At 43.8% G+C, this 12,274-nt stretch overlaps 2 protein-coding genes across 2 annotated transcripts in view; one reads left to right on the forward strand and one right to left on the reverse strand.

Annotated features, from left to right (window-relative positions):
• The window catches only part of LOC119941270, a 147,656-nt gene that overhangs the window by 103,882 nt on the left and 31,500 nt on the right, over positions 1-12,274 (reverse strand). The window lies entirely within an intron of this gene.
• The window catches only part of TNFSF11 (TNF superfamily member 11), a 55,533-nt gene that overhangs the window by 20,360 nt on the left and 22,899 nt on the right, over positions 1-12,274 (forward strand). The window contains exon 3 of the mRNA XM_038762210.1: positions 561-728. Within this exon, the coding sequence (XP_038618138.1) occupies positions 561-728 (168 nt within the window). The remainder of the gene's footprint in view (positions 1-560; positions 729-12,274) is intronic.

Here is a 12,274-nt window from a genome sequence, read left to right on the forward strand (position 1 = left end):
CACTTAGTACCTGTGTGGCACATAGTAAGTGCTTAACAAATGCCATTATTATTATTATTATTGTTAATAATAGTAATAATGATAAAACCTACCATGCAATCCTTAACTTGGGATAATAATAATAACAATAATGGCATTTATTAAGCACTTACTATGTGCGAAGCACTGTTCTAAGCACTGGGGAGGTTAGAAGGTGAGTAGGTTGTCCCATAGGGGGCTCCCTGTCTTCATCCCCATTTTACAGATGAGATAACTGAGGCCCAGAGAAGTGAAGTGACTTGCCCAAAGTCACACAGCTGACAGTTGGCGGAGCCGGGATTCGAACCCATGACCTCGGACTCCAAAGCCCGGGCTCTTTCCACTGAGCCACGGGTAGTCACGACAGTATGAGATGGCCGGATTTCAATGGCACTTTCATAAAATCGTATTCAAATTAGGTGCACTGTGGGAGAAACTGAGTCCTGAATCCATTTAATTCTCCTACAGCACACTGTTGAAGTCCACTGGAAGTACGCATACAGGTTACAAACCATCTATGGTGAATTTTCCCTTTATTTCAGATGGAGCCTAGTAGAATTTCAGAAGATGATACACACTGCTTAGAGACACTTTTGAAATTCCGCACAAACTCAGCCGTGCAAGAGACTCCCCTGGGGAGCCAAGAAGCCAAATTAATGTCTGATTCGTGCAGAAAAATGAAGCAAGCTTTTCAGAGCGCTGTGCAGAAGGTAAGCGGGCCTAACCCTGACGCTGGAAAGAAGACTCTTAATGCTTGTTTAAACAGTTTCAAGGTTGAGTATTGGAAAGCGGCTTTTAACTTGATCTTCGTGGCTGTAGCCAAGGAGCAGCTGATTTCCCCGTCCCTCGCACTCGCAAAAGAACCACTGACAATTCAACTTTAAACTTTACCCTTTGCTCAATCAATCAATCAATCGTATTTATTGAGCGCTTACTATGTGCAGAGCACTGTACTAAGCGCTTGGGAAGTACAAATTGGCAACACATAGAGACAGTCCCTACCCAACAGTGGGCTCACAGTCTAAAAGGGGGAGACAGAGAACAGAACCAAACATACCAACAAAATAAAATAAATAGGATAGAAATGTACAAGTAAAATAAATAGAGTAATAAATATGTACAACCATATATACATATATACAGGTGCTGTGGGGAAGGGAAGGAGGTAAGATGGGGGGATGGAGAGGGGAAGGGCCCTCATCCCTCATGGAGAGGGGATGGAGGAGGAAGTAATATGCCCCTTTGTTCAGGAACTCCTTGGCCGTGGCTACCGATGTCCTGCTTTGGCTACGTTATTTCGTATGTTTCCCAAGTGGGATGTGAATTTGTATTTAGGTTCGCGGGTTCACGAAAGGTTGCTTCTGAAATGTTTAGAATGAGAAGTGTCTCAGCCAATGCCCGGAGGTGGAGGCAGAGGGAGCTTATTGGAGGCCCCCAGGCCACGTATCCCTCTCCCCTTACCCCGCTTGCCGGAGTTGACCGTGTTAGCTTTGCTGCTTTCCACCACTGCAGGGGCCACTGTGAGACCCAGGCGGACCCGGCGATAAGACCACGGCATTGGGTGCCCGAAGACCCGCCGTCCGGACTCAGCTCTGCCACTGGCCTGCTGAGTGACTTTATTTCACCTCCTTTATTTTACAGAGCACTGTACTGGACCCGATTAACAAACCTGCAGAATTGGGAGAAGCTACCGTCTCTCCCTACCTCTTCGATTGTGAGCCCTGTGAGTGTACAGGGACTCCCTGAGCTGAAAAGTTTGGATATACTCTAGTGCTGAGCCCAGGAATTAGTGCTGCTTATTATTATTATTAATAATCATTTATGTACTTGACACTTTTTGACATTTTACTAGTAAACCTACAGCCACTTTGCAAATATTTAAAGAATTTAATTGCTAGCAGATAAGGTTAAAGCCCCAGAGGGGATGACTTATGCCTTTTCTGTTTCCTGCCTCAATCTTTCCTTAGCTTGAATCCCTCAGGGATGAGGCTGGCTCTACCGTATAATCAATCAATCAATTGTATTTATTGAGCGCTTACTGTGGGCAGAGCACTGTACTAATTGCTTGGGAAGTCCAAGTTGGCAACATATAGAGACAGTCCCTACCCAACAGTGGGCTCACAGTCTAAAAGGCGGAGACAGAGAACAAAACCAAACATACTAACAAAATAAAATAAATAGAATAGATATGTACAAGTAAAATAAATAAATGTATAAGCAAACTGGGCATTGCCCGTGGGTCTCTTCTGGGCCCTGAATAATAATTGTGGCATTTGTTAAGTGCTTACTGTGTGCCTAGCACTGTTCTAAGTGCTGGGGTAGCTTGCTGTGGGCAGGGACCATCCCTGTTTATATTGTTCTCTGCCAAGTGCTCAGTACAGTGCTTTGCACATAGTAAGCGCTCAATAAATACAATCGAATGAGTGGATACAAGGTCATCAAGTCAGGCCCAGTCTCACAGCCCAGTAAGAGGGACAACAGGCAGTGAATCCCCACTGAGGAAACTGAGGCATAGAAAACTTCATTGTAGTAGTAGTATTAAGCACTTACTGTGTGCAAAGCCCTGTACTAAGCACTGGGAAAAGAGGCACAGGTAGGAATTTGCACAGTCCCTGTCTCTCAAGGGGAATTCATAATCTAAACATAAAAAGGGGGAGAGGAATTGGTGTCAGATACATAAGGAGTGAAACAAAACCCTTGAGAGAAGCAGCGTGGCTCAGTGGAAAGAGCACAGGCTTTGGAGTCAGAGGTCATGGGTTCGAATCCCAGCTCCGCCACATGTCTGCTGTGTGACCTTGGGCAAGTCACTTAACTTCTCTGAGCCTCAGTTACCTCATCTGTAAAATGGGGATTAAGACTGAGCCCCACGTGGGACAACCTGATCACTTTGTATCCCCCCAAGCGCTTAGAACAGTGCTTTGCACATAGTGCTTAACAAATGCCAACATTATTATTATTATTATTATTATTATTAAGAGAATGTGAAAACCAAAACGAAGATCTGTAGGGCTTTGCACATAGTAAGCGCTTAATAAATGCCATTATTATTATTATTATTATTATTATTATTATTATTATTATTAGGGTGCTGTGGCTAGAGGAGCAGAATTTCAGGCTGCGCTGAATGTTCCAGCGTGGCTCAGTGGAAAGATCCCGGGCTTTGGAGTCAGAGGTCAGGGGTTCAAATCCCGGCTCCACCACTTGTCAGCTGCGTGACTTTGGGCAAGTCACTTCACTTCTCTGGGCCTCAGTTCCCTCATCTGGAAAATGGGGATGAAGACTGGGAGACCCCCAATGGGCCAACCTCATCACCTTGTGACCGCCCCAGCGCTTAGAACAGTGCTTTGCACATAGTAAGCGCTTAATAAATGCTATCGTTACTTATCTGCTACCCCGACTCAGCCCCCTACCCCGACCAGCCGTCCTTCCCTGGCACAGCAAGCGGCATTTCAGCCTAGAAATGCCAGCCAGGATGGAACAGAGGAAGAAAGTGTGGAAGGGAGGCAGGAGGTGGCACGGACACTGAATCCAGTAGACCGGAGCAGCTCAATATGGTGGAATGTGGCCACGCTGCTTCTCAGAAAATCAATCAATCAATCAATCGTATTTATTGAGCGCTTACTGTGTGCAGAGCACTGTACTAAGCACTAGGGAAGTACAAGTTGGCAACATATAGAGACAGTCCCTACCCAACAGTGGGCTCACAGTCTAGAAGGGGGAGACAGAGAACAAAACCAAACATATTAACAAAATAAAATAAATAGAATAGATATGTACAAGTAAAATAAATAGAGTAATAAATATGTACAAACATATATACATATATACAGGTGCTGTGGCTATAAAAGCCAAGAGAAGGGTAGAACGGGACCTCAGGGACCAGCTTCATCCTAGGAATCCTGAACTCCTTATAACCTTGATGCAGGTCTTATCCGAGATGTCTTGAAGGTAGGGCTGGAATCCTTTTTCGGGGCTCTGGCAGTTCAGGGCCAACCAATTCCGGACAGAAACCTAGCGTTATGTGGGCCGGAAGACATATTTCCATAGCACATCTTCGGGGCAGACAAGTAATGTTTCTTTTTCCATTTGTAGTTGGGTTTTTGAAGTGGTTTTTTCTTTTCCTTTCACATAGAATTCTAAAACCTCACCAACCGCAGCTTGTGAAGTCTATCATAATGGTCTAGAGAATAAAATTTCTCATCTCCTCAATCTACTCTCCCCCTAAGCGCCCCCGCCCAACTCCCCCACCACCACATATCCTTTTCCGTTTCAGCTTCAACACTTCCAGATCACCTAAGCACTTGAGAACTTCAGTACTCCGGCGCTTAGAACAGTGCCAGTGCTTAGAACAGTGCTTTGCACATAGTAAGCACTTAATAAATGCCATTATTATTATTATTATTACTCAGCCTCCTTCCTCCCAAATTCATTCATTCAATCATATTTATTGAGCGCTTACTGCGTGCAAGAGAGCACAAATATTGATGTCCATATCTTTAGACTCTTTTGCTTCCCCCTGCGTATAATGTATTATTCAGACTCTCTCCCCAATTTAGGGGGCTGAGATTGGGCCTGCTAATTCTGTTATACACTCCAAGTGCTTAGTACAGTGCTCTGCACACGGTAAGGGATCTGTTAATACTTTTGATTGATAAAGGCAATAAAGTCAGTTCTTCATATGCTGTTGGGCTCATGCTCTGACCAACATTAATGCCCATGACCCAAATCATTCCTTCTGACGTAAAAACATGTCTTATTGAAGGATTAACTACCCGATACACTCAGTTCTGCCACATTATGTGCTTTCAAATATACAGTTTAACGAGAAGGTGATTGGGGAATTAGGGTACGTTTGTCTAACGAGACCAGCCTGTTTTGGGTTCAGCCGACCTCATCGTCGAAGAAATTACTTGTGCTCATGTGTGGTATTGGAATCAGTGCATGAAATCAGCATGACTTTTCCTTAATGTGAGGTTTTGGAAGAACGTAACCCCCGTGTTATAGATCTGGGTGTATTTCGATGTCCAGTTTTTAAAGTGATATTTTTTCCTTTGGCTTTAGTCAGCCTACCCAGGTTCTCCTGGACTTTAGCTCAGGACATTCAGTGATTAATTTAGGGTCTTTGTGAAGCGCTCGCTATGGGCTAAGCACTGAGGGAGTAATAATGATAATAATGGTATTTGTTAAATGCTTTCTTTCAAGGCCCTACTGAGAGCTCACCTCCTCCAGGAGGCCTTCCCAGACTGAGCCCCTTCCTTCCTCTCCCCCTCGTCCCCCTCTCCATCCCCCCCATCGTACCTCCTTCCCGTCTCCACAGCACCTGTTTATATGTATATATGTTTGGACATATTTGTTACTCTATTAATTTTTTTATTTTACTTGTACATGTCTATTCTATTTATTTTATTTTGTTGGTATGTTTGGTTTTGTTCTCTGTCTCCCCCTTTTAGACTGTGAGCCCACTGTTGGGCAGGGACTGTCTCTATATGTTGCCAATTTGTACTTCCCAAGTGCTTAGTACAGTGCTCTGCACACAGTAAGCACTCAATAAATACGATTGATGATGATGATGATGATGACAGCAAGAGTTCTTGGCCCCAAGCCTTCAGGTGGCTTCTATAATAGCCAATTTTTGATTTTCTGGACATTCATTATGGCTCACTAGCAAGCATTGGCCAGAGTTGCAGAGATGGGAGCTCCGGTACTTTCCTCCAATGTACACTTTAAATCCAGGTTAATATTTTCAGGACTGTTTCTGCGTGCTCCAAAATTTTCTTGAAAAGTGATATCAGTTATCATATGGTAACTGTAAATTAAAATTAATTAAACGATAAAGCAAATTTAAAGTAATTTCATGAGTCAGATCTCATTGCTGTGCCTTCCCAGGACTGTAGCTCTACATTGATGAGGCCTCTGACTTCTGAGACAGGTATATTCCGATCCTGTCTCCAGCTGAGGATACTGGATGATAAAGTGGCAGTAATAGTAGCGTTTCTTGAGAGACCACTTGGCATGGTGCACTTCATTAGTCATTTGGAAAGTACAGAATAATGAAATGAGACATTTCCCACCAAGAAGGAGCTGTAGAGAAGCAGCGTGGCTCAGTGGAAAGAGCACGGGCTTTGGAGTCAGAGAATCCCGGCTCCACCACATGTCTGCTGTGTGACCTTGGGCAAGTCACTTAACTTCTCTGAGCCTCAGTTACCTCATCTGTAAAACGGGGATTAAGACTGTGAGCCCCACGTGGGACAACTTGATCCCATTGTATTCTCCCCCAGCGCTTAGAACAGTGCTTTGCACATAGTAAGTGCTTGTGAGCCCACTGTTGGGTAGCGACTGTCTCTATATGTTGCCATCTTGTACTTCCCAAGCGCTTAGTACAGTGCTCTGCACACAGTAAGCGCTCAATAAATGCGATAGATTGATTAACAAATGCCATCATCATCATTATTATTATAGTGTAACAGGGAAGACAAGCATAAAACTTTACAACTGGAGTGGTCAAAAGAAATGATTTATAGTAACAATAATGATAATTATGGTAGTTGTTAAGCATTTACTATGTTTCAGGCACTGTGCTATATATATATATATATATATATATATATATATATATATATGAATGCTAGAGAGTGTTCAGATATATACATGCAAATATGAAAAAAATATACATGTACATATATTTGCTAGAGTATGTAAAATAAGTTCATAAGTACTGAAGTTGGATGAAGGGATGATAAGGCTCAAGGTCCTGGGAAATCGATCAGGGAATCCTTTGTGAAGGAGATGGGATTTTAGGAGGGTTTTCCCTCTGATGGGGAGAGGGAGGAGGTTGATGTTCTCCAAGTGAGTGTGAGTGAGGGGATGGAGGAGGGATTGTCAAGAGTGAGGTACAGCTGGAAGGTTGGCTTGGGAAGGAGTGAGGACAGTGAGTTGGCAGATAGAAGGGGAAAAGGGCAGAGAGGTAAGGTAGGGAGGAACTTTGCTTGATGTGGAGAAACACAGAAAACCAGTCGGGTTTAGAGGAGAGAAGTGATAGGGGCTGAATGATGCTTCAGGAAGATCAATCAATCAATCGTATTTATTGAGCACTTACTGTGTGCAGAGCACTGTACTAAGCGCTTGGGAAGTACAAGTTGGCAACATATAGAGACAGTCCCTACCCAACAGCGGGCTCACAGTCTAGAAGGGGGAGACAGAGAACAAAACCAAACATATTCACAAAATAAAATAAATAGAATAGATATGTACAAGTAAAATAGAGTAATAAATACGTACAAACATATATACAAGTGAAATGTACTATAGATGAAATGTACTGTAGATTTGTGGGTGGAGGAAAGGCTGGAAGGTGAGAAGACTAATGCAGTCATCCAACTGTGGCAAGGTCAGAGCCTGTTCCAGGGTATTAATAGGCTGGCCTCCTCCAGAAGGCCTTCCCAGACTGAGCCCCTTCCTTCCTCTCCCCCTCGTCCCCCTCTCCATCACCCCCATCTTACCTCCTTCCCTTCCCCACAGCACCTGTATATATGTATATATGTTTGTACATATTTTTTACTCTATTTATTTTATTTGTACATATCTATTCTATTTATTTTATTTTGTTAGTATGTTTGGTTTTGTTCTCTGTCTCCCCCTTTTAGACTGTGAGCCCACTGTTGGGTAGGGACTGTCTCTATATGTTGCCAATTTGTACTTCCCAAGCGCTTAGTACAGTGCTCTGCACATAGTAAGCGCTCAATAAATACGATTGATGATGGAGAGGAAGGGCCTTGATCTGGAGCTGTAGTGCAGGAAGAATCCTTAGAAGGTTATTTTTTTTTGGTATTGGTTAAATGCTTATTTTGTGCCAAAGTGCTCCATCTCCATTCCACCTATGCACTTAGATCTGTTCTCTTTAAGTACCCCGCACATCTGCCCCACAGCGCATAACAGAGAAGCAGCGTGGCTCAGCGGAAAGAGCCCGGGCTTGGGAGTCAGAGGTCATGGGTTCAAATTCCGGCTCTGCCAATTGTCAGCTGGCTGATTTTGGGCAAGTCACTTCACTTCTCTGGACCTCCGTTCCCTCATCTGTAAAATGGGGATTAAGACTGTGAGCCTCACATGGGACAACCTGATCGCCTTGTATCCTCCCCAGTGCTTAGAACAGTGTTTTGCACATAGTAAGCGCTTAACAAATGCCATCATTATAGAGAAGCAGCGTGGCTCAGTGGAAAGAGCCCGGGATTTGGAGTCAGAGGTCATGGGTTCAAATCCCGGCTCCCCCACTTGTCAGCTGTGTGACTTTGGGCAAGTCACAACTTCTCTGTGCCTCAGTTACCTCAATGTAAAATGGGGATTAAGACTGTGAGCCCCCCGTGGGACAACCTGATCACCTTGTAACCTTCCCAGCGCTTAGAACAGTGCTTTGCACATAGTAAGTGCTTAATAAATGCTATCATTATTATTATTCTCCTCTGTGCCTGTTACCTCATCTGTAAAATGGGGATTAAGACTGTGAGCCCCACGTGGGACAACCTGATTACCTTGTATCTCCCCCAGTGTTTAGAACAGTGCTTGGCACAGTGTGAGCGCTTAACAAATGCCATCATCATCATCCACAATTTTTTTTTTTTTAATGTCTGTCTCACCCTCTAGACTGCAAGGTTGTGGGCAGGAAATATGACTACCAACTGTGGTATAGTATTCTCCCAACTGCTCTGCACAAAATAAGCATTTAAGAATTAAGCTTTTTAAAAAGATAGTGAAGAAGCATGGCCTAGTGGAAAGAGCACCAGATTGGGAGGCTGAGGGCTGGATTCTAATCCTGGCGCTGCCAACTGCTTGTTGTGTGACCTTGGGCAAGTCACCTAACTTCTCTGTGCCTCAGTTCCTTCATCTGTGAAATGGGGATGTACTCCCCCTCTCCCTGATTTAGAAGGTGAGCCACATGTGGGACTGGGGCTGTGTTCAACTTAATAAACTTGTATCTACGCCAGAGCTTAGAACAGTGTTGGACACATACAAATACCATAGAAAAATTCAGCCAACGATATCTGAGGGCTTCCTGCAGGCTGAACAGGCAAAAATCTAAGCGCAGTCCTCCAGGACAGACTATTAAAGAGCACATCCATACCTGAATCTCAGCATATCAAGCACAGAAAAGTGAGTGTAATTTTTGGAGGAAAGTGCAGGGAGCATCACTGAGACTATAAGTTCGTCGTGGGCAGGAAACACATCTGCCAACTCTGTTATATCCTACACTGCACACAGTAAGTGCTCAATAAATGCGATTAATTGACTGATTGAAACCCCGCTGAGGATGCAGCAAGAGATCTGCAAGCTCCTGATCTCCTGGGAAATATTTCCAGCTCTGTGGGAAATGCAGTAATACAGATACCTCTGCTTTGGAGGCACAACCACAGTTGCGAATGATTGTTCATTCATTCATTCATTCAATCGTATTTATTGAGCGCTTACTGTGTACAGAGCACTGTACTAAGCACTTGGGAAGTATAAGTTGGCAACATATAGAGACGGTCCCTACCCAACAGTGGGCTCACAGTCTAGAAGGGGGAGACAGAGAACAAAACAAAACATATTAATAAAATAAATAGAATGAATATGTACAAATAAAATAAATAAATATATATTGTGAACCACTTTGCAAGTGCCACACTGCTCTGTGGACTGTCAGTGAAGTCTGAGGGAAGCAGACAGCTCCGTCAGAAACCCTATGCATGACCAAATAATTTTATCCACTTTGGAGGATGTTATCTTGGCAGTACCCAGCTCATTGAAGAAAAGCGGGGAGAAAACTACATCCAAAGCCAGACTGGCTTTTGGTTGACTGAAAAATAGAGCGGGGCGACCGAAAGGCATCCGAATCCATATCAGGTTGACACCGCCCAAGGCTGTAGCGGTGACTAATTCCGAACGTCTGTGAGACCAGGAGACTCGTTTGGTTTCTGGAGCAGTTCCATCAGCAGCCCCATCAATGTGCCATTCTGAATTCATTCAGTCGTATTTATTGAGCGCTTACTGTGTGCAGAGCACTGTACTAAGCACTTGGGAAGTACAAGTTGGCAACATATAGAGGCGGTCCCTACCCAACAGCGGGCTCACGGTCTGAATGTCACATGAAAGGACAAGATTGCCAGTCATGAGGAGCTGGAACATAATCATCTCAGTGGCATTGGCGCTAGTCATTCATTCAATCGTATTTATTGAGCACTTACTGTGTGCAGAGCACTGTACTAAGCGCTTGGGAAGTACAAGTTGGCAACATATAGAGACGGTCCCTGCCCAACAGTGGGCTCACAGTCTATGGTCACAGTAACGCAGTTCTCCTGGGTAGGACATGTGAGGAGATTGGATGATGGCAAGATACCTAAGAAGATCCCGTTGTATCATGAATTGATTGGGAGCGCACACACGAGAGAACAGAAGAAATGAGATAAAGATGTAGCGAAGTACAGTCTCAACAATGCGCTATAGAAGTGAACCGCAGAGACACCCCTCCATCCCCCTACGGAAGACAGACTCTCCTGAAGCGCAGCAATCATCAGAAGAATTATGTTCTATGAGCCAAGGTTTTGCAGTGATTGCTAAAAGGCAGGCGTGAAAACAAACAGGACTCATTGTGGGCAGGGGACGATTTTTGTCTTGTATTATGCTGTCAAATCGTCTCTCACCCATAGCGACGCTATGGGCAAATCTCTCCCAAAACCCCCTGCCTCCATCTGCAATTGTTCTCGTAGTATATCCATAGAGTTTTCTTGGAAAATATGGAAGTGGTTTAGCACTGCCTCCTTCCGCACAGTCATCTTGAGTCTCCGCCCTCGACTGTCTCCCCTGCTGCTGCTGCCCAGCACGGGGGAGTTTTGACTCGTAGCCGATTGCCTTCCACTCGCTAGCCACTGCCCCAGCTAGAAATCATCATCATCAATCGTATTTATTGAGCACTTACTGTGTGCAGAGCACTGTACTAAGCGCTTGGGAAGTACAAATTGGCATCATAATGAAATGAAATGGATAGGCCTCTGCTTGACTCTCCCTTGACTCTCCCTCCCGTAGCCGAGACTGGTAGAGGACTGGAAACTCTCCTGGTGCAACCCTGAGAGGAAGGGAATATGTCTACCAACTCTGTTATAATATACTCTCCCGCTGCTCTGCAATAAATAATAAGTAAATAAGTAATAAGTGCTCAATAAATACGATTGATTGACTGGACAAACATCTTAAAACAACAAAGATAATATCCTTAGGTTCAAACAATGTAGTAGGGTGTGGTGGTTACCCATTTTAAACATGGACAAGATCCTAGTGGCAGGAGCACTGTCTTTGAAAATAACGGATGGCTGTAAATATTTACGTTCCTACTGAATAACTGGAAGGGTGTGAAGCTCTGCAGATCTTGGTAACCAAGTGGCAGAATCGCCGAATCTGACAGTACTACAAAAAACAGAGCAGATTCCCTATTTTTTGCGGCCCAGGACTTTTTTCTAGGCCCACAAATAGTGAGCAATTTATATATTTTTCTGTCTGTCTGAAACGGCTTATTGTCCTCAAAGTGGACCCTGTTCTTTCTAGAGGCACTGGATTGGCTGCAAATAAAAATAGTCCTGAAGAAGCATCGAAAATGTAAATTATCCCCCACAGAAAAAATTGGGAAACCAGCCGGCAGTGTTGGGAAATCGCCAGACATAAAAAATACTTCCAAAGTTGGGGGACTATTAAAAGTGGGGTTGAGGAGGAGGAAAAGAGCAAAAGAAACCGCAAATGATCTTCTAGGGTATGTCTCCATTGGAGTGTAAGATCCTTAATGGTGGGGACCATGTCTTTCTTTTTATTATATTCTCCTAGGTGCTTAGTAAAGTTCAGTAAAATACTCTTGAATGAATGAGTCTCTTTAATTGGTAGCTCTTAGAAAAATTCGTAGTTAGATTTCTTTTCAAATCAAATCTTTTCTCTTAGAGCATATGTTACTTGATATGTTTCTCTGATGTTTTTCTCAGAAAGGGATAGGAGCCCATGCAGAGTCAGTGCTTAGGACAGTGCTTTGCACATAGTAAGCGCTTAATAAATGCCATTATTATTTAAGCATTACAGTGGGATTTCCACAAAAAGCCAACAATGTGCACTGTTCTCCCTGACAGCAGCGGAGTGAATAATTATACCGTCGGTCACCTTGTGAAAGAACAGTTACATAAACAGACGGGCCGATAGCACTGCATTAGATTTGAACAGATTTTTACTGGAGACCATCCATTTCCAA

The sequence above is a fragment of the Tachyglossus aculeatus genome, chromosome 20, assembly GCF_015852505.1.
Source record: "Tachyglossus aculeatus isolate mTacAcu1 chromosome 20, mTacAcu1.pri, whole genome shotgun sequence".
Classification (NCBI taxonomy): domain Eukaryota; kingdom Metazoa; phylum Chordata; class Mammalia; order Monotremata; family Tachyglossidae; genus Tachyglossus; species Tachyglossus aculeatus.